General features: G+C 48.4%; 9 protein-coding genes across 9 annotated transcripts; 4 read left to right on the forward strand and 5 right to left on the reverse strand.

Annotated features, from left to right (window-relative positions):
- Nucleotides 1–29: 29 nt before the first annotated feature.
- Nucleotides 30–2,963, reverse strand: F4812DRAFT_442694 (mitochondrial small ribosomal subunit Rsm22-domain-containing protein). Its single transcript, XM_047935326.1, has 2 exons — nt 282–2,963; nt 30–162 (listed from the first exon to the last, which is right to left on the reverse strand). Exon 1 carries the CDS (start codon nt 2,844–2,846, stop codon nt 429–431), a length of 2,418 nt encoding a protein of 805 aa, XP_047786894.1. The 5' UTR covers nt 2,847–2,963; the 3' UTR covers nt 30–162; nt 282–428.
- Nucleotides 2,964–4,495, reverse strand: F4812DRAFT_442697 (thioredoxin-domain-containing protein). Its single transcript, XM_047935327.1, has 3 exons — nt 4,228–4,495; nt 3,709–4,142; nt 2,964–3,620 (listed from the first exon to the last, which is right to left on the reverse strand). The coding sequence occupies exons 1-3, from the start codon at nt 4,298–4,300 to the stop codon at nt 3,465–3,467; spliced, it is 663 nt and encodes a 220-aa protein (XP_047786895.1). The 5' UTR covers nt 4,301–4,495; the 3' UTR covers nt 2,964–3,464.
- Nucleotides 4,496–4,895: 400 nt separating this feature from the next.
- Nucleotides 4,896–5,465, forward strand: F4812DRAFT_462641 (uncharacterized protein; the record flags this gene model as incomplete). Its single annotated transcript, XM_047938082.1, has 3 exons — nt 4,896–5,044; nt 5,130–5,387; nt 5,453–5,465. 3 exons carry the CDS (start codon nt 4,896–4,898, stop codon nt 5,463–5,465), a joined length of 420 nt encoding a protein of 139 aa, XP_047786896.1.
- A 146-nt stretch (nt 5,466–5,611) lies between these two features.
- On the reverse strand, nt 5,612–6,848 carry F4812DRAFT_160176 (uncharacterized protein). Its single transcript, XM_047929812.1, has 2 exons — nt 6,365–6,848; nt 5,612–6,277 (listed from the first exon to the last, which is right to left on the reverse strand). The coding sequence occupies exons 1-2, from the start codon at nt 6,631–6,633 to the stop codon at nt 5,833–5,835; spliced, it is 714 nt and encodes a 237-aa protein (XP_047786897.1). The 5' UTR covers nt 6,634–6,848; the 3' UTR covers nt 5,612–5,832.
- A 313-nt stretch (nt 6,849–7,161) lies between these two features.
- On the forward strand, nt 7,162–8,738 carry F4812DRAFT_160147 (DUF171-domain-containing protein). Its single transcript, XM_047929809.1, has 3 exons — nt 7,162–7,485; nt 7,566–7,687; nt 7,776–8,738. The coding sequence occupies exons 1-3, from the start codon at nt 7,456–7,458 to the stop codon at nt 8,656–8,658; spliced, it is 1,035 nt and encodes a 344-aa protein (XP_047786898.1). The 5' UTR covers nt 7,162–7,455; the 3' UTR covers nt 8,659–8,738.
- F4812DRAFT_160148 (putative vanilly-alcohol oxidase) lies at nt 8,739–11,256 on the reverse strand. The gene has a single exon (XM_047929810.1). It carries the CDS (start codon nt 10,631–10,633, stop codon nt 8,819–8,821), a length of 1,815 nt encoding a protein of 604 aa, XP_047786899.1. The 5' UTR covers nt 10,634–11,256; the 3' UTR covers nt 8,739–8,818.
- A 274-nt stretch (nt 11,257–11,530) lies between these two features.
- On the forward strand, nt 11,531–13,544 carry F4812DRAFT_160160 (putative monooxygenase). Its single transcript, XM_047929811.1, has 5 exons — nt 11,531–11,768; nt 11,887–12,487; nt 12,607–12,821; nt 12,908–13,089; nt 13,222–13,544. Exons 1-5 carry the CDS (start codon nt 11,732–11,734, stop codon nt 13,474–13,476), a joined length of 1,290 nt encoding a protein of 429 aa, XP_047786900.1. The 5' UTR covers nt 11,531–11,731; the 3' UTR covers nt 13,477–13,544.
- On the reverse strand, nt 13,215–14,287 carry F4812DRAFT_160186 (uncharacterized protein). The gene has a single exon (XM_047929813.1). The coding sequence runs from the start codon at nt 14,083–14,085 to the stop codon at nt 13,612–13,614; it is 474 nt and encodes a 157-aa protein (XP_047786901.1). The 5' UTR covers nt 14,086–14,287; the 3' UTR covers nt 13,215–13,611.
- Nucleotides 14,288–14,580: 293 nt separating this feature from the next.
- On the forward strand, nt 14,581–15,663 carry F4812DRAFT_442717 (putative ADP-ribose pyrophosphatase). The gene is made up of 5 exons (XM_047935328.1): nt 14,581–14,642; nt 14,696–14,730; nt 14,805–15,115; nt 15,173–15,188; nt 15,255–15,663. The coding sequence occupies exons 1-5, from the start codon at nt 14,601–14,603 to the stop codon at nt 15,478–15,480; spliced, it is 630 nt and encodes a 209-aa protein (XP_047786902.1). The 5' UTR covers nt 14,581–14,600; the 3' UTR covers nt 15,481–15,663.
- The last annotated feature ends 2,676 nt before the right edge of the window (nt 15,664–18,339 follow it).

The raw sequence follows: 18,339 nt of genomic DNA on the forward strand, positions 1-18,339 counted from the left end.
GTTTTGGAGGGGCTTTCCTCTGACGCAATCGCACTTGATAGCCTTATCTAACCAATCAGCAATAAGCAATTGACCTTAGTTTCGTTCGACCCGTATACCGAGTTCCGCGGACCACCAGCGGAAATGTCTAAGTCGAACAAAATGTTTCCATATTACCATCGTGTAAGTAAATCTTTTCTTCGGAGGTATGAAATTCAACTACTACTGTTTATCATATTCTCACTTCTTATTTACTTATTTTAATCTTCATAGCTCAGAGAACTATTATTAAATTCAACTAGGTATACAATTATTGTGGCAAAGGCGGATCGGATCGTTCATAGTCCATCTTGATTTGGTTTACAATTTATTCGTAGTAATACCCGACGCCTACCGGGGAGATTTTGTACAAATTTCAAGCTAATCATTTACCTACTTATACATCTTGCTCACTGGAAGCCTTCCTCTTCCAACTCCTTTAGCAAATTAGCCACCTTTGCCTTCTTTCCTCCCTTGGTCCGCCTCTCGGCAGGACCACGTGCCTTGCCCTTCTCCTGAGCACTGTAAATACCTCGCGAGTCGGCGTTGAGATGAATAACCCTCGGCTTGTTGCTCTGCGTATTTGCGCGAGACCGCACGCCGCCGTCATTAGCCACTGCACCTGCTCGTCCGAGTCGAATATTACGCTCTACTCGGGTCTTAGCACCTAGTGCCCATAGATCCCCCCACTGCGTCTTTCGTGCGTCGTGGTACGCTTGCTTGCTGAAGCTTTTGGGAACAGTCCATCTCTCTATCTTCCCGGTAGGTGTGCACAGGTCGAGGGTCACATGTCCACGTCGTTTCAGGGGAGGGAGGATGTTCCTAGGTAATGATAACGTATTCGGTTGTTCTCTAGCCTTCTCATAACCCTTGAACGCGCGAGTAGTCAAGTCGGCTCCCTGCTCGGGTACAGGAACTGGCTTCATGCCGGGCAAAGTTCCGCGTTGAATAGCGATAAAACTGAAATTTATGTCGGCGTGATTCCTATGCGAGGCACCGAGAACCTTTTGAAAGAATGGCGGGCGGATATATCTCTGACTAAAGTGGCAAAAGTCTTTTCGTCCACTGCTAACCCCAGGTGTCAGATACATTGGGCATTCCTTGTGGTTAGTACAGGGGGCAATAATCATGCCTTTCTCCCGGACCCGTCGCGCCTCCATTTCTATTTCCGTAGGTTGAGGATCCGAGGTAGGCGACACGATGAATTCCTTCAGTAGGCGAGAACGAACGTCCGCTACAGCTTCAAAACCCCGCGGATGACCTTTCTCCATAACAATAAGAACGCCACCGTCGGGCGACAACATTTCCCAGAGGTTGTCCAGTAGAGCTTTGCGTTTAAATCCTTCTTTCAGAGGCAATAGTAAATGAGGAGCGATGATTATATCGAATGACTTCTTATGCTGCGGCTTGTCACCGGCGTCTAACAAATCTGGATTGTCGGCCGAGTGTATGTAATCTGGCAAACGTGGGAGAAATGTAGTGTCCTGAAGAAATCGTGATATCCTTTGACGGAGCAGAGGAGAGCCAACTACCACCGTTTTTTTTCCTGGTGGGCCGTGGTTAGGCTTCTTGCCCCCCTCAGACATAAGCTCCCATTCAGCCTCGAGAACTTGCTGCCAGGCTGCTAACCCAGCTCCTCCCGCACCGACATCAAGCACACGAGGGCCCTCGCCATCGCCTCTCGAGATGAGTTTGGGAATCCACTCTGAACCCAAGCGTTTCCTAACCTCAACTAGAACACTCATTACAGAGGCGTACATTCCTGGAAGGTTCGTAGCAACGTAAGCGTCCGCTTCGATCTCACTCATTTTATGTTGGCCTGCTTGCATTGCTACCGGTTTTTGCTCGGGGCTTTTTCGTACTTCGGGAGTTGCCACAGAATTGGGAAATCCAGGACCGCCAAAAACTCTCTCCGCAGCTTCTCTGATATGCTTAGTATCTGTTCGGTCGAGCAATTCGTTGATGGGAGTAACAAATTCCGCCTTTGGTAGGTTGAGGGTGGAAGGTTTAGTTCCCCAATGGCCTATTTTGGTGTACCTGTGAATGCGACTTTCTCGATCCTCAAACCTCGCATCGGGCTCGCCTTCATCTTCCTCCTCCTCCTCCTCCTCCTCTAGGGGCTCTTCATCGATTTCCTCTTCTTCGGCTGCTCGCAGCTGAGCATTCTCGAAGTCTTTTTGCAATCTCAGCAGAGCTTCATATTCTCTCTGGCTTTTGGCCACGGCATTGACATGGGTTATTCCGGCTTCAGAGGGAAGTTCTTGTGAGCTTTCTATGTTCGCTGAAGCGAGACCTTTGGTATCACTGGCATCTTTAGAAAGAGATACCACAGTATTAGTTTCGTAGGTAACTTCCTCTAGTATCCCATCTTCTCCTTCCCGTAGTAATACTCCCTTGGATGAATCGTAGGCAACATCTTCATATTCAGAGACAAAATTAGATGTTGGGATGCCAACATCTTCTGGCCGAGTCACTCGCAGAGGAGCACCGTACAGTCGCTCGTACAGCTTATATTCTTCCTCATTTAAATAACCTTTTGGCAAGGTATCACCAAAAGCGTGTTTCGCCTGTCGTACGAAGGTTTCAATGTCACTAGATTTGGAAGGATTTTCCGTCGGCTGCTGGTCTTGAAGTTTTCGCTTCGTCGTTGAGAAGAGTCGCACATTAGACTTTCTACTCAATGGAAGACTTCTTAGACTCGAGTAAGTTGCCCGAGGAGAGGACCGCGGGGCTTCTGTTCGTAAACCGGCGAAGCCATTTTCAAACAAATTCAGCAGCCGCAGCCTACACTGAGGGCATGAACCCCGGGATTTTGCTGCGGAAAGCATAGTATTGCGCTCGCTCTCAAACTGGACCTAAGGCCTGGAAGAAAAAAAAAAAGGAAAAAAAGAAAAGGAATATATGAACGATGGCAAAGATTCGCTAACTTTTTTTTCATACTTTTATGTAGGGAAGTTTTAGACTAGCTCATGTTCCCTTGTAGAGCTCCATCCACTTAAAAGGCCGGCATTAGAATACACCCCGCACTTAGCGTAGTACCTAAGGTACGTAGTACGTAGTGCGCAGGGTCTAACGCAGTTATCCGCTCTACCTACCTAAGGTACATAGTAACTTGACCACTCAGCTAGCACTGTTCTTGCCTTCAGCTATGGCAAGAGTCTGATAGCAAAGCAATTCACCACGTACCGATAAGCTAGGTAATATTGGTAATTATGAGGTGGTAATACCACTCATGGTCAGATAGACTGTAATAACACTTGTGCTATTAAGAAATACACTTTTGGCTCAGCGGTGTATCTGTCAGTAATGTTAGAAATGCATATATTATTATCCTCAGCCGAAGGATGCACACATCGTCAGAAAACTCAATTCAAGTGCTAAACTCCACCCCATACGCCATCAATACACTCGACAACATATACGAAACAGGTAGGCAATCTTCAGAATTACTTGGTAAGATCAGCCAGCGTCCTAACCCCGCTAGATCGGGCAGAACCACTTTGTCCGCCGACTTTCTGTCCCTTGAGATTAATCGGCGCCGGTGGTGCACTTGGGTTGTTAAGGTTGAATTGCGACCTTTCAGCCGCTTTGTAAGGATCAAACTAGTTGGAGTTGTTAACAATAAGTTCGGCATCCCATTACCAGGCCGTAAAGCATAGAATGGCTAGAGGATATCTCTGCCTAACTTACCGAGAAGAGTGATACAAAGTATAGCCCAAAGAATGTGAGGATGGCGTTGAGGATGTTGAAAGGACTGAATTTCCACGGTTGGCCGCCCAGCGACTGACCACCTCGCCTTACAGCAGAAGACGAGCCACTTCCCAGCGTTCTTCCGGGTGTTTTGAAAGACGCGCCCGGGGCGCTCACGTTAGCCAGTTTAACGGCCTTTTCGACGGCGGAGGTCAAGGCCGGGGGGTTTGCGCCTTGGATGGTGTCGATGACGGAACCGTTCTTGAAGATGAGGAAAGTCGGCATCGCGCGCACGCCATGGGTCTGGGCGATGGATTGTTGATTATCGACGTTGACTTTGCAGAAGGCGATCTTGCCGGGCTTAGAATATGTCGTCGACAGCGAGTCGAAGGTAGGCGCGATCATTTTGCAAGGACCGCACCAGTCGGCGTAGACTACATACATGCAACCATCATTTGTAAGCGGACAGGCCGGAATCGCAAATGAAGGATGCGACAAGTACCTAAGGTAAGAACTTACAGTCTGTAACCACGACGGTCGAAGACCCCAATATGCGCTGCCACTCATTGGGAGAGCTGATGTTTACGGTCATTTTGGATATTTGGTTTGGGTGTTCGTAACTGCGTTGTTGTGTTGCTATGTAATAAGACTGAGCGGGAAGTTGTTGGAATTGTTGATGGATTGATGGATAGCGATGGATGGTTAAATGTTAAGTGGATCTCTTGGCTGATGACGGGAAGCCGAGATAAAGCTGTCCAGATCTACCTAGGTACAATCGACCGTAGCTTAGCTAAGGTACATGGGTATCTAGGTACCTTAGGTTAGGTTAGGTACTTACTGGCCTCCCTTACCTCTTATGTTACGGTTTACCCATTGCTTTATGTTACACAACGCTTTATTATTGTTAGCGAAGTGATTTTTGTACCTAGGTACTTATATTTCCGACTTGCTTAAATATTCAAATGCATCCCTTTTTCAATATGCTTAAAAATCGGTGGCATTTTTTTATAGGCCAGTAGTTCTCTTTAATCACCATAGCACTTGACCTTTATATCCTACCCTGTTTCAAGAAACCTGCGCATTCGTTCCATCTACCACCTCGAGAACAGCCTTCAGGAATCCAAATAGAAGGTCCATTAATCTCAGTCCAGAGACTTCTTCCTAATATATCGTGGCACACGGAAATGATGTCTCTGAAGTTTCCACAGCCGGCTGGTCCAGCGTTAGCAAGACTAGCGTATCAACAAATTTATGGACAAAATGTCCGTGAAGACATTCCTGGTGATATAGTTGTTCGAGATGAATATTTGGGCTGGATATCCCCGGTATCACTGAGGTAAGGACACGGCTATTGTTCAACGCGTATATGTTCAGGTACACTGGATGCACTCTGAATTCTATCTTGTTCATTTCCTATCTAGCGAGATTGACTATTACGGTGTCACATTCGACCATCCAGTGCCCGCCGATGACCCGGATCCGGATGTACTACAGATCAACATCATCGAAATTGAAGATGATGGTGGGGACTATGCAAACGCAAACCTACCATTCATAGTAGACCCAGTTGCTTACATCGGAAAGAAGATACTAGCCGTACCTAGATGTTGCCAGAAGAGGAAAGGCACACAAGACCGTATGAGGATGAATAGTTCAGTTATAGAAATAGAGCAGGGAAAGTAAGAGTAGATAGAATGCAAAGTAAACAATGGCTTTAATACAGTGGCTGACAATCTCCAACCAGCATGGCCTTTTAGTCTCATAAGTTGCTTCTGCCTACAGCTATACGCTAGGAGGTGAGAACAGGCAGTTTGTGGGGTTTCTGCTATACCCCTTTTTAGGCTCAAGTTCCCCCCGGGATACAAAACACACCAGTGAGGACATGTCGTTCAAAGCTACCTAGGTACATTCCCGATAATATAATTGGTGTACCTTGACGTGGATTTAGGCTAATATCTAGTCTCATTTCCATACAAGTATATAGGGCCGACAAAGTCCGCTAAGCAATATGTTTTAATTCATAGATTTTTATTCGTTGACACTGCACTCTAGCCTCTAGGTACCTGGTATTTACCATCCTAGGAGTAGAATGCCTATTGCTAGTGATAGCAGCTAAAAACAGGATCACGCATCGCAACCAACACGAGTCGAGCTAATGGCAACATCGTCATACCAGAAGGTGTTAGTGTCGCCGCCGTAAGACTCCCAGCCAAAGTAGACACCGGTAATTTTAGGTTTGGCGGTACCTCTCTGCCACTGGCCTGCGTTGGCGTTGTTGCTGCCAGCTTTAACAGTAAGGCCATCGATAGCTTTGCCGTTCAGCCAGGTCTCGATGGTGCCGTCCGTTCCTACGTGGTACTCGAAGCACTGCCAGCCACTGGTAGGAAGGGCGGCGGAAGCGGCGATACCCTGAGGAGAGAGATCAGGCAGGGTAGCGTCGTCGGATTCGCGGTTATACATGAGAATCTTGCTCTGACCACCGATTCGGAGGTGCTTCTTGGCGCCTTGGGAGGAGTCAGGCATGGTGATAAAGGAGACGTGAGAGTCGGTCAGGGCCTTTGAGGCTTTGCTATGAGGGGAGCCAAACATTAGCTTTTCACTGTACATGTATATTTCAACTGCCTCGTGTTTGTCCCTCGAGCGAAGCAAAACTTACAGCCAAGTCCTCACGTAAACATCTCCGCTGGGGACTTTCGTCGTGCCGAAGAAGATGTGTCCACAGTAGCCACCAGCACCGTCAACCCTCACCGAGTTCTTTCCGCTGTGAGCGGTAGAGCTGTCTAGGGTGACTTTACCGCCCTGGTTACAGTCGTTCGCGTATGTAGGCCATGCTGCGGTGTCTAATCCGCTTTCGAAGTCATCAGAGACTTGGGCGAAGGAGAAGGGCAGGAGAGCAAGGGCGAGGAGACCGAATTGGCGGAACATTGTCACGGATTGGGTTGGCAAAGGTGATAGAGGAAGGTACAGCAGATGAGACAGAGAGCTTGGGGGAAAGGGGCGATATGAAGGTATTTACGTGTTACGTGGAGATATATCTATACTCAAATTTGCATCCCGGGCGTACTCCCTCCGTTGCCGCATGGTTGTATTGGCCATCTCCCTCCGTCCACTCTCGCTTCTCCACAATTGGGAACTTGAAAACCATGTTTTCCGAATAAGCGGCCCGGTCTCCGAATAGGAGGTGGGCGCAAATTGATGGTCTCACATCATATGATCACTTCAGTAGAAACTCAACTCAAGTTGTTGCTTTATGAAAAGGATATTTTGGAGTAGCTTCTTATATACCAGGTATCTAGGTTAGGTATTTATATCAAGGATGTGTAACTGCTGAGCTTAATGAGCATGAAGAGATTATATCAACAAATGATTTTGGCCTTTAGCATTGAAAAAGCTTTGCTATATTTCCCAATGGCAGTTATATCACAGAGCTGTTCAAGTCGAATGGGTTGACATTGCGTACCTAAGGTACCTAGGTACTCCATATTCAGGGGAGAGAATGACACGATGATGAATCGAAAATAACTGCGCTTGGACCATAACGCACCAGTTACGAAGCTATGCCTAATGTAGAAGGCGGTGGGGAAGACGGTGAGGTTTTGCCGGCGGAATTTTAATTCAATCAATTCGAAGCTGGAAATTTTACTTTGCGCCATGTGAAATGTGATAATAACAGCGATTTTACGACTCTTACCTAGCTCATCCCGCCTTTCGTCATATCTCATAAATAAAATAAAATAAAGGATAAAAATGGCAAGTTATGAGCAAGACAGGCAGAAAGTAAGTCAATCAAATTTCACACAAGTTCATTTTAAAATCAGAAACCAGAAATCTAATCTTTTTTTCTTCCTTATTATCAGAAACGCCGTCTCACAGAAGACGGCGACTACGTAGATACCTCAAAGCCGACCGCCTTCTTTAAGCCTACCCAGGGTCGGGATTGGACTATCTCCGTAGCTGTCCCGGGAAGTGTTCTTTTGACGTGAGTCGCCCGCAATGGCAATTTTTACCCGTCAAATCTCGGGAGACAGTGGAAATATACCTACATAGTACTAAACTTAGATTTCTAGCTGCCGTCGGGACGATCAACGCACGGGCGTAGTGTCTCACATCGCGCGTGCGCTCGCCGTATTCAGCGTAGACGAAATCGTCATATTCGACGACTCGCACCCGGACACCCGGCCCAAGCACGTCGACCCCGCGGCATATACCGGGGACGTCGACCCATGCGGGTACCTCGACCACCTGCTGCAGTACCTGGAGATGCCGCCGTTCATGCGGCGCACGCTGCTGCCCATCCACCCCAACCTGAGGGGCGCGGGGCTCATGGCGAGCTTGGACATCCCCTCGCACCCGCACTCCACCGACTGGCTACCATACTGCGAAGGTGTGACGGTGTCCGGGACGCCGAAGGGTGGGAAGGGAACGCTCGTGGACGTGGGCAGGAAGGAGCCCGTGACTATTAGCCACGAGGTCCCGCCCAAGACCCGGATTACGGTTCGGATGGACGAGAACGATCCGTCGAGGGCGGAACCGGTAGACCCTAGCGTGCCGCGTGTCGAGGGAGGTTACTACTGGGGATACTCGGTGCGACGCTGCGATTCGCTCGCCAACATTTTTGAAGAGTGCACCTACGAAGGCGGGTACGACCTAAACATCGGAACGTCCGAGCGCGGCGTGTCTATATCGGAAGCGTTTCCCGAACGAAAGAAGAGTAAGGACGCGATGGCCTTCAATCATCTTCTCATTGTCTTCGGCGGGCCCCGAGGTCTTGAGAATGCGGCGGAGAACGACCCCCAGTTGAATGGCATGGGGATTGTGAAGGGGCGAACTAAGGAACTGTTTGATCACTGGGTCAATATTCTACCCAGTCAAGGGAGTAGGACTATCAGGACAGACGAGGCTCTGTTTATCGGATTGGCAGGATTACGGAGATTATGGGAAGGGAGGTAAATGTTCATGATATTGACCCAGATATTCAAAAGAAAAGCATCGGAAGCATAAATCCGCTAGGTTAGGGACTCTAAAACTAAACGATCGAATATTGCAGGCGAGTAATTGATACCCCTATCTGTTACTTTTTGCTAGAGTTAATTACTACTTATTGGTATTGCTATTTCTCGGGGCGCGGCCCAATCGATGACAGATCAGTATCATCAGCCTTCAATTCCCATCCTTTTCCTCTAAATCTCTTCGGCCAGATTCCGTTGCGACCCGGGGCCAAAATCCCATTCGGGTCCAACACATCCTTAATCGTCTCATTGAAGCGCATAAACGCCGAGTTATTCCAACTATAGGTCCCGGCTACTTGATCGGCGAAAAGAAGGTGCGTGCGATACTCGCCGAACCCCTTGTCCGCGCATTCCTTGATCATCTCTCTCATGAGCTTGACCGCGGAAGCTTTCATGTCCGCGTCGGCCCTGTCGTATATGATGTTCGTGATGTAATGGATCTCGCGACCTGCCACGCAGAGCGTAGGAAACAGGTCGAAACCGTGACGTTCATGCGCCTTGACGATTATCTCGTGGATAGTGCGTGCGTCCTTACCACGCGTCGGGGCTATGGGGCTGAAGAATAGATGTCCGCTATTCGGTAGCCAATTTAGCCAGTCGAGCTCGCGGAGGACAGGAATGCCACTGCAAACTAACGAGCGGTCGTGTAAGTAGTGGTCAGATGGAAGATCAGAGGGTAAGAAGAACTTCGAGCCGGGAATCTTGAAAAACGCCGTCTTGATAACTTCTAGCTGTGCCGCAATGGATGCAGACGGTCCATATTGCGTGCCGTAGAAGACCCAGGAGCAGTCACCCAAGGGCAACTTCTCAGCCGCAGCTCGGACCTCTTCGCGTGTCATGGGGCCCGAACCATCGTGAAAGTCCGATTTTCGTCGGCCGGTAACGTTGAGTTCCTGGATTACATGGCGCAGTTGCGGGATGTTCCCCAATATTCCCTTCTGCGCCAACGGCCGGATAAGGTCAACGATTTGCTCGAAGTCGCCATCGCGCGGGAATGTGAAGCAGTAAGACTGATGTTCCGTCTCCGGCATCAACTGCATTCCCATCTTAGTAACGATGCCGAAGTTACTCTGCGAGAATATGCCGTCGATCGATGGGCCGAAGGCATGTTGGAATGACTGCCATGTAGGATTGTCTGCCCCCTCTGGACCGGGCAGAGCGCCCATGCCAGTACGCAATAACTCGCCGTTAGGCAAGACGACTTCCATACCGCAGCGATTCGCGAAATGATCGCCGTATGGCGTATATCCAACTCCGCGATCAATCGCATTGCCCAACACGCTACCACCGCCCAGATCAGGTGTATCGATCCATAACGGGAGTTTCCTGTTTTGGATTTCCTCGTAGAGCCGGAAGTACGTGACTCCAGGTTCGACGAGGCAGCTCGCATTCTCGGCATCGATATTTAGAATCGCATGCATCCGTTTGCCGAGGTCAACAACTACGCCTCCCGGGATCCGGGGCGCAGCACCGCCGTAACCCAGGTTTCTGCCGATGGAGATGGGGTAAATCGGAATGCCGAACTTATTGGCCCATCGCACCGTAGTCTGGACTTCCTCCGTCGACCCAGGATACACGACCGCGCTGCTTACAAGCTCCTCCTGATCCGTGATGTGGAAAGCATCGTGGGTATTCGGATGCTGCATATACCATCCATCTACCAACGGTTTATCATTCACTTCGACATTTTCGTCTCCTATCGCCCCTCTCAGCTCTTTGATAGCTGCTTCAAAATCCTCCAGAGACACGTCCGGCGGAAGGCGTACCGGATTCTTCCTCGGGCGGCTAACCGGTAGCGTGCGATTCGATAGCAGGCGATCTCGTGCAGTTTGAGCTTCTTGCTTCAGTCGCACTGGCACGCCGCTATATTTCTCCTGTATCGAGGGGATTATCCCTGAGGCAGCCTGCGTAGCCATAATAAGCTCCCTTCAAATCAAATCAGAGTCCTCTTCTGGTTCCCGGGAGCTCGGTAAAGTTGACATATCGACTGATTGCGAACATCCCATCCTCTTATTCGGAGCTTCTCCAGACTCCGCACCGCATCCACGTTACCAGTTCTCCAACAAGAAGCGGCACCGTGGGAGGACGTAGGGGGGGGTTGGAATCGGGGGAACCCTCGGCAGATCTGTCGCTGCATCCTGTACATTTCTTAACACTTCTAGGATTAGCAACGGTCTTTTCTCCGGTCTGTACGATGTTCGGTTATTAGTCTCGACGCACAAACTCGATCTTGTGTTGTGGAATGTTCATGCTGTTGATGGTTCCATCAGTCATTATCCAAAGATATAAGGTCTCGAACTATATCAAAATTTTCTAAATTACTCAACATATCAGATCCGTATCACATAAGTAACCAGCGCATACAAGGTATTTCGTATACAATGGCTCGTGGTACAAATATATCTAAATATCTGCCATACCTAATAAGGCAACACATATAGCTATCATCCCGTTCTGTCCAAACCTCGGCCTTGGTCTCGTAAGCGGAAAATATACCGTATATCAATAATCAGCAAAAGAATCATCCCAACTGGAAAGCCGGTAGAATAAGCAAGGAAGGTGGCCACCAGGTTATCAATTCGGTAATCCGCATGGCAGGTTTCGGCTACCATGACGGCATTTACATTTCCAGAGAGGGGGATGTGCCCCCGCCCCCCTTAATACGCCAGAAGCAGGGATGTCACCAAGTTCCATCGATCACGAAACCGAGGAACCCTCACAGCTGGGAGAGGATATAGGACTACCGTAGCACCAATACATCCCGCCAATAGCAAAATCGGCGTAGCTCTGTGGATGGATCTATATTGTTGTTTGGAGATTTCTTGGCAGGAAATCAGCTGATGTTCCCCTTCGGCATGAAGAGATGGCCATCGTCGTAGCCCTCCAGATTTGGCCCTAAATATGGGTACCCCCGGATTCTCACAAAGGCTCGTCCCGCTGAATTTAAACGCGCCGGTATTGGCACTAGGTAACCGGTATATCTTAGGTTAGGTATATAGTAGACTTTACTTACAATGACTATTAACGGCGTAAATAACGAGCCAATCAAGGGTAAGTCAACCGATGAATCAACCGGGCTTTGTGCTACGGTTCCATGCCTACGATCCCCCTTTACTTAATTTTTTTTTTTTTTACTTTTTACTAAAGCTATCGTCTATCAAATTATAAGTCATCGTCATCGGCGCCGGTCTAGGCGGATGCGCCAGCGCGCTCGCCCTCAAGCACCACGGGCACGACGTGATCGTGTACGAAAAACTCAAGGCTTTCCGCCGATTGGGGGACTCGCTCGGCCTCGGCGAGAATGCGCTCAAGCTGCTCGAGCGCTGGGGCGGGAAGCCGCTCTACCGCAAGCTGACCGGCATCGGCAACCAGGCGCCCGACATGCAGATCCGGCGGTGGCACGACGGCAAGGTCCTCGCGCAGCAGCCACTGATGGACATGGCGGGGTACATCGGCCACCGCGGGGACTACCACGAGGCGTTTATCCAGGCCGTGGAGGACGCCGGCATCGCGATTCGCATGGGCCGCGAGGTCGTCGCGTACGACGAGTCGAAGCCGGGCGTGAGGTTTGCGGACGGCGCGGAGGATACGGCGGACCTCGTCGTCGGCGCCGACGGTATCAAGTCCCGCGCGCGGGAACTGGTGCTGGGATTCGAAGATGCGCCGAAGAGCAGCGGGTATTCTTGCTATCGGGCTTATTTTCCCGGGAAGCACTTGCGGGAAGATCCCCTGTGTCGCGAATTTGTAGATCACGACTGTGTCAACATTTGGTATGTTACGTGTAATTACCTCTAGTAACTACCTGACCTTTTTCTTTTCTTTGCAGCTACTGTCTAGGTACCTAGGTAAGTAACTTTGCTAAGAAATGTCGCTGACAAGAACGAATCAGGATCGGCAAAGATACGCATCTAGTTCAGAACACTCTCCGGAACGGTGACGAGTTCAACTGGATCGTAACCCGCAAACTATCCCACGAAGCCGACATGGTGATCAAGGAGTCGTGGTTCCAGGAGGGAGACATGGACGAGGTCAAGAAGTCGCTGCAAGATTTAGACCCGCGGATACGCGCTGCCGTCGAGAAGACGGAATCCTGTTTAGATTGGAGTAGGTATCATCCTTGCCTGCTTCACGTAACGTACTACGTCTTATTCACTAGGTACCTACACCTAACTAATATCTCCAAACTCAAGAAATCTGCTATAGGGATCCTCTCCCCACGTGGGTGTCCAAGAGCCACAAAATCGCATTGCTAGGCGACAGCTGCCACGCACACCTACCGACAAGCGCGCAGGGTGCGAGCCAAGCGACAGAAAGCGCTGCCGTACTCGCCGTCTGCCTAAAACTAGCCGGGAAGAGCAACATTCCGTTAGCAGTAAGTTCTCCCTAGTTGTTCTTTTCATCTCTGGTTCAACCCCCGTCTTACCGAACTAGCTATAACCCATACCGATACCTATTAAAGCAGGGTATTAAGATTAATATATACCTGGCCGCTGACCGTCTATAGACGAGATGTTACGAGAAGCTGCGGTTCGCAAGGACCAGGGCGAGCCAGACGAACGGGGAAGACCTGCGGGACCGCTGGCACAACGCGCTCAAGGACGTGGAGGAGGGCGTCGAGATCGACCCGGAGAGCGTCAAGATGCGGAATAGGTGGTTATACGCGTTTGACGCCGAGGCGGACACGTTCGAGCGCTGGGACGAAGTCTCGTCGCGGGTTGCGAAGGAATTAGAGACTGGGGAGATTGCGCCGCTATGCTAGCGTCAGGTAGTAGGGGTCGTCGTGAGTACATAGGGATTTAATAGGTGTGTGTTATATATATTTCTAATGTATAACATACTACACCGAGTTTCTTATATCTAAGGCGACCAATCTACCTGTCATCCGGGATGACATTTAATATCCTACAGTTATAGCTAAAGCTAGGGTAGCAATCCAGCTATACATTAAAAGATCCAGCACGTTCAGGAGCTCATGAGTTCTCTTCTCCGCGTCGTCATAATCGCCCATGTTCGGCAGATTACCCTTGACCCCGGGCGTCTTCCCGGCCCAAAACCCCCGGATATACTTTCTCGCAAAGTAAACAGCGGCGATGGTTGCGGCCGGCGCCAAGAACCGCGGTAGGAAGCCGTAGATGGAACCCTCGCGGGCGAGCAGCACCGACATGAAGAATGAGAACAGCAATGTAACGACGCCGGTGGTCTGCGTGGCATACGTCTGCTGTCGCTGACGCTCGGCCTCCTTGGATACTCTGGCTGCCTTCTTAGTTGCATCTTCGTATTTGCGAAGGTTGGTGATGGCGACGTAGGATTGCCTGCCGCCGTATATAGCCAAAGTAGCTTGAGCAAAGTGAAGAATCTGTAGGAACATTTCGGCAAGTTTTATCGCAGTATTAACGGGATATTAAATATATAGATGGGTACGTAATATTATCAAGGTAACCCGAGAATGAGTAATTTGGAGTAGTTTTTCTAAAAGTTTTCAGGTTGTCGATTAGGTAGGTACATGTAGGTAGTCTTATATTAGGATTGTTGTGATGCGTGATGACGGTCGCGGTTCCATGACGTAACGAATAGGACCGGAAGATCATCACGTAGTTATATTATTTAGAACAAAGCCATACTTCCACCCCCTATTTCGCAAGTTAGTACAACTTGGCTCTTCTTTCTTATACGACAAGGTGCAACACTTAGTGCGTATAAAAAAGTATAGAGTATAGAAATAAAGTGGTTTCACTAATATAAGCAAGGTGTAAGTGTCAAGCCGCACCCAAAATGATAGCCACAACCATAATGTGGCTATGCAAGTTGTACATAGTACTGCCCAAGCAGAGAGGGGAGAGCTTCTCCTTTCGCTCCTTTCGCACTTTATCATCAGTCCTCACCATGTCGAAAAGAGTTGCCAAGGTCATATCGACCGAACTGCTCGTACGTGCTCAGAAAAACCCAGTTACATTAAATTTACTAAGTGCTTTTCCAAGGAAAATAAAGATGCGAAGTGGATCAATCTCGTGAAGTCAGTAGCATCTCATTCTATTTTGTCATGAGATGCTTTAGACTTTCCCTCCGTCTAACCATAGTATGATTCAGGATTACATACGAGGATGAAGAGGGCCAAGTGCGGACGTGGGAAGCGATAAGACGCCCCGGGCGTCCGAGCTCCAGCCCCGTTGACGCCGTGCAAATGATCGCCGTCATTCACCACAAAGAAGGGCCAAGGGTCCTCCTGGAGAAACAGTTTCGCGCACCAGCAGGCCAAATCGTGATTGAATTTCCGGCTGGGCTAGTCGATCGAGATGAGACGGTAGAACAAGCAGCGCTGCGTGAACTAAAGGAGGAAACAGGCTATATTGGTGAGGTAGTGCCTGATCGTGGAGGTTCACGGCCAATCCTCTTCAGCTGTGAGTTCTGGGAATGCCCCCCAGTTGAATAATCATTCATATTAACTCTATCCTCAGCTCCCGCATCCTCGAGGTAGAATCCACTCTCCCCTGATATCGACACTTAGTTGTCTTACTAACTGTTGGTTGCCGTAACTAGCTCAAAGAGCTTTGTCATCCACCTCAAGATTGACCCAGAAAAGGAAGAGAATCAGAATCCTCAACCGCTGTTCGACGACGGTGAGTTTATCGAGGCTTTCTGGGTACCATTAAACGATCTATACGCCGAATGTAGGAAGTTGGAGTCCCAGGGATTCGCGATCGATGGTAAAGTCGGCGTTTTCGCCGAGGGTCTTGAGATGTCCAAAATTTGGTCAGTATCATAGACCTCCAGAGTTTACCATCGTACGTTTCTGGAATTAGGTAATGCTACGAAGATTGTACCTCGGGAAGTAGGGATAGATCTTGTCGAGATTAATTATTTCATGTCTCGAAATGCTAATATGAGTAGTCGAAACTTAACGTTAGGTTCCTGCGTTAGCATTGCCAATTTGACATACGTCCCCAGATTCTCTGTGCGTACGTATCTATCCCATGTGTCCTTCCGTAGTAAACATACGTGTTTCTAGCAGTTGCAACAACAACACTGTCACCATCATAGCACTTTGGGAGTCAGTGTCCCAAGGTGGAGCAAAGGTTTAAGTAGCAACTTCGTTGTTCCACCGAACAACTCTAAATTAGGTGACTATGAAGTTCTGTAGCTACCTACGTACCTTAGGTATATATACTGAATATACTTTTCGTCCTAAACGTCCGATGGAAAATATTCAAATATAGGTAGTCTACTAAGTCCCAATTAGACTCTGCTTTACTTTCTCTCGAGGTATAAAAAGGCCGTGTATCCCACATCGCAACCAAACGAAAAAGAGCTTCGCAAAAAAAATTTACATATATCTCGATTATAACTCATATAGCGTATCCATTAAGCTTGACCAATACGATGCCATCAACCCAGGGTTCCATAATACAAACAGCGAGTTCCGCGCAGAGTATCCGGACTGATGAGAGGACTGCCAACGAAAAGATATTCTTCGCCTGGAGCTGTCAATACTGTCAGTGCTATTGTCCCGCTTTCGACAAGTTCTGCCTCTGCGGCGCGCACAAACGCTTTGAGGATGGCTCCCTGTCAGTTTCGGATAAACCTTCTCTGCCTTCCTTCGCGGAATTCATAAGGAGCATGAATCGTGCGGCTGGATATCCAATAGCTAGATACTACAAGATTTCCCCCCAGTCCGATCAGAGAAGCCCCAGCCCAACGATTTATGAGGTGTCCACAGCGGATCTGACTGCTGTCGTCTTCGATCAATCCGATCAAGGATCGGATTCTTCACTAAAATAAAGGAGGTAATCATCGATACCTCTAGCTAGCAAACATTTCCCGATTAGCAAATACTCATGTTCAACAGTCATGCTACCGCGAAGTCTTCTCAGTACGAGTTTTCTCCTGAGGAAGCTTCTCCCCAAAAAGACTTCAAATGGGTCCCAGCACCATACTATTTATTTCTAGCTGCGGCAGCAATACCTCTAAGCCCCGTCCAACATGGCTCTTCTACCACGTAAAATTGGTCTCCCACTACGCGTTAGGCTTCGCGTCTACACAAATTTACGCAAGAACGGGGTACCTAAGGCTGACATCGCGGATATGATCCATGACCATGTATGGGATGCTGCATCGGTTTACGCAATCACGCGATTCCATGAGTTTAGGCCTGTTTCAAACGATTTAGTCTTTGGTTTGTATAGCGACTTGGTACAAAACTGTCCACTACCAGGACGTGGAGTAATGGATAGGGGACTGGTAACTGCGTTGGACACTAAGCTAAGCACAAAGCGATAAAGAGACATACGAATGAGTAGGGTAGTCCGTCGAATTAGGCTATACAACCAACCCTATTTAAGTCTAGTACCTATTCGACAGAAGTATCACTATTAAGGAGTCTATACCATGAGGAATAATATAGAGAGACCACGTTTCTAAAAGCGGTAACTAATACGGTGCTTGAAATAAAAATCTGGAAAGGGTTCTTTCTCTACCTATCTCCGGGTCATTCATCGTGTCAGCTGGACGGAGTATTCGTAGACCAACACCCTAGTAACCGTTTCACGATTACTTACCTAGTAAATCACAAACAATAGGCAGGCAGTATGTAACTCTCCAGCCGGATAGTGAGCACAACGGAGCGATGATAGATAGTATCTCAAGAATAGTTCTGTGGCGATAATCTCGACACCCCTGTCGTCAGAGTACGCGTTGAAGCAAAATCTCGCCTAAGCATCGTGACTACAATAGCCACATTACGAAACGATCATGCCCTTTTGATAGATGAACGCGATATAATTAGTCGGTCTTTGGCCTCGGAGATGCGTATGCGTACGCGTACCTATCCATCGAGTGGTAGGATTCTTCAAGCCGTCGTCCCACTCCGAGAATGACGATGATTTGGTTAAGGGGTAGCAGTATTGGTATTGCAGGAAATCAGTTTGGTTGGAAGTTCGAAATGCGATATTAGTACGAAGGGCCACAGATTTGGATGATAGCAAGTACCTACTTCCTAACCTTTCAAGTCGTGAATGACAAGTAACAAATTAGGGTTTGATCTATCTAGGTACCTACCTGCCTACACTATATCAAGTCATTCCTCACATGTACAAGACTATAATACGTTCATTTCATTCTTCAAAATTCCAAGACACGTGGGTAGTAATAAGTCTTCACCTAAACATAAAAAAAAAACATAATATAAAACGTATACAAAACTTCGGCCGCACATTTTGAGCTAATTAGAAATAAATAGAAAAGAAAACTGAAAAAAAGGTGACGTCTTTGTCTTGGAAAGTACTAATTTTGGCCGATTATATGTTATCTACTCGTCCACACACGCCCACCGATGCTCTCTCTTTCTCTCATTCTCTCTACTCGTCGCATTTGTCCATCATCTTATATACACGGGCCGTGGAAAGCCCCGCCATGCCTTTAAGAATCCCGAAAGAATCCCGAAACTTCCCCCGTCTCTTTGTTTGCTTGTTTGCTAAACTGAGCGCGCTGTATGCTATCACATCCAGGTGTCAAATCCTGCCTTGGTCTTTTAGTAGAACGCCTGTTACCAGCCTGTCGCCTATGGTGGGGAAAAAAGTGAAGAAAAAAGAAAATATAACGCAAGAGAACAGATGAAGTATCGACTCTC

Source organism: Daldinia caldariorum (genome assembly GCF_022478825.1).
Source record: "Daldinia caldariorum strain CBS 122874 unplaced genomic scaffold F4812scaffold_19, whole genome shotgun sequence".
NCBI classification, from domain to species: Eukaryota; Fungi; Ascomycota; class Sordariomycetes; order Xylariales; family Hypoxylaceae; genus Daldinia; species Daldinia caldariorum.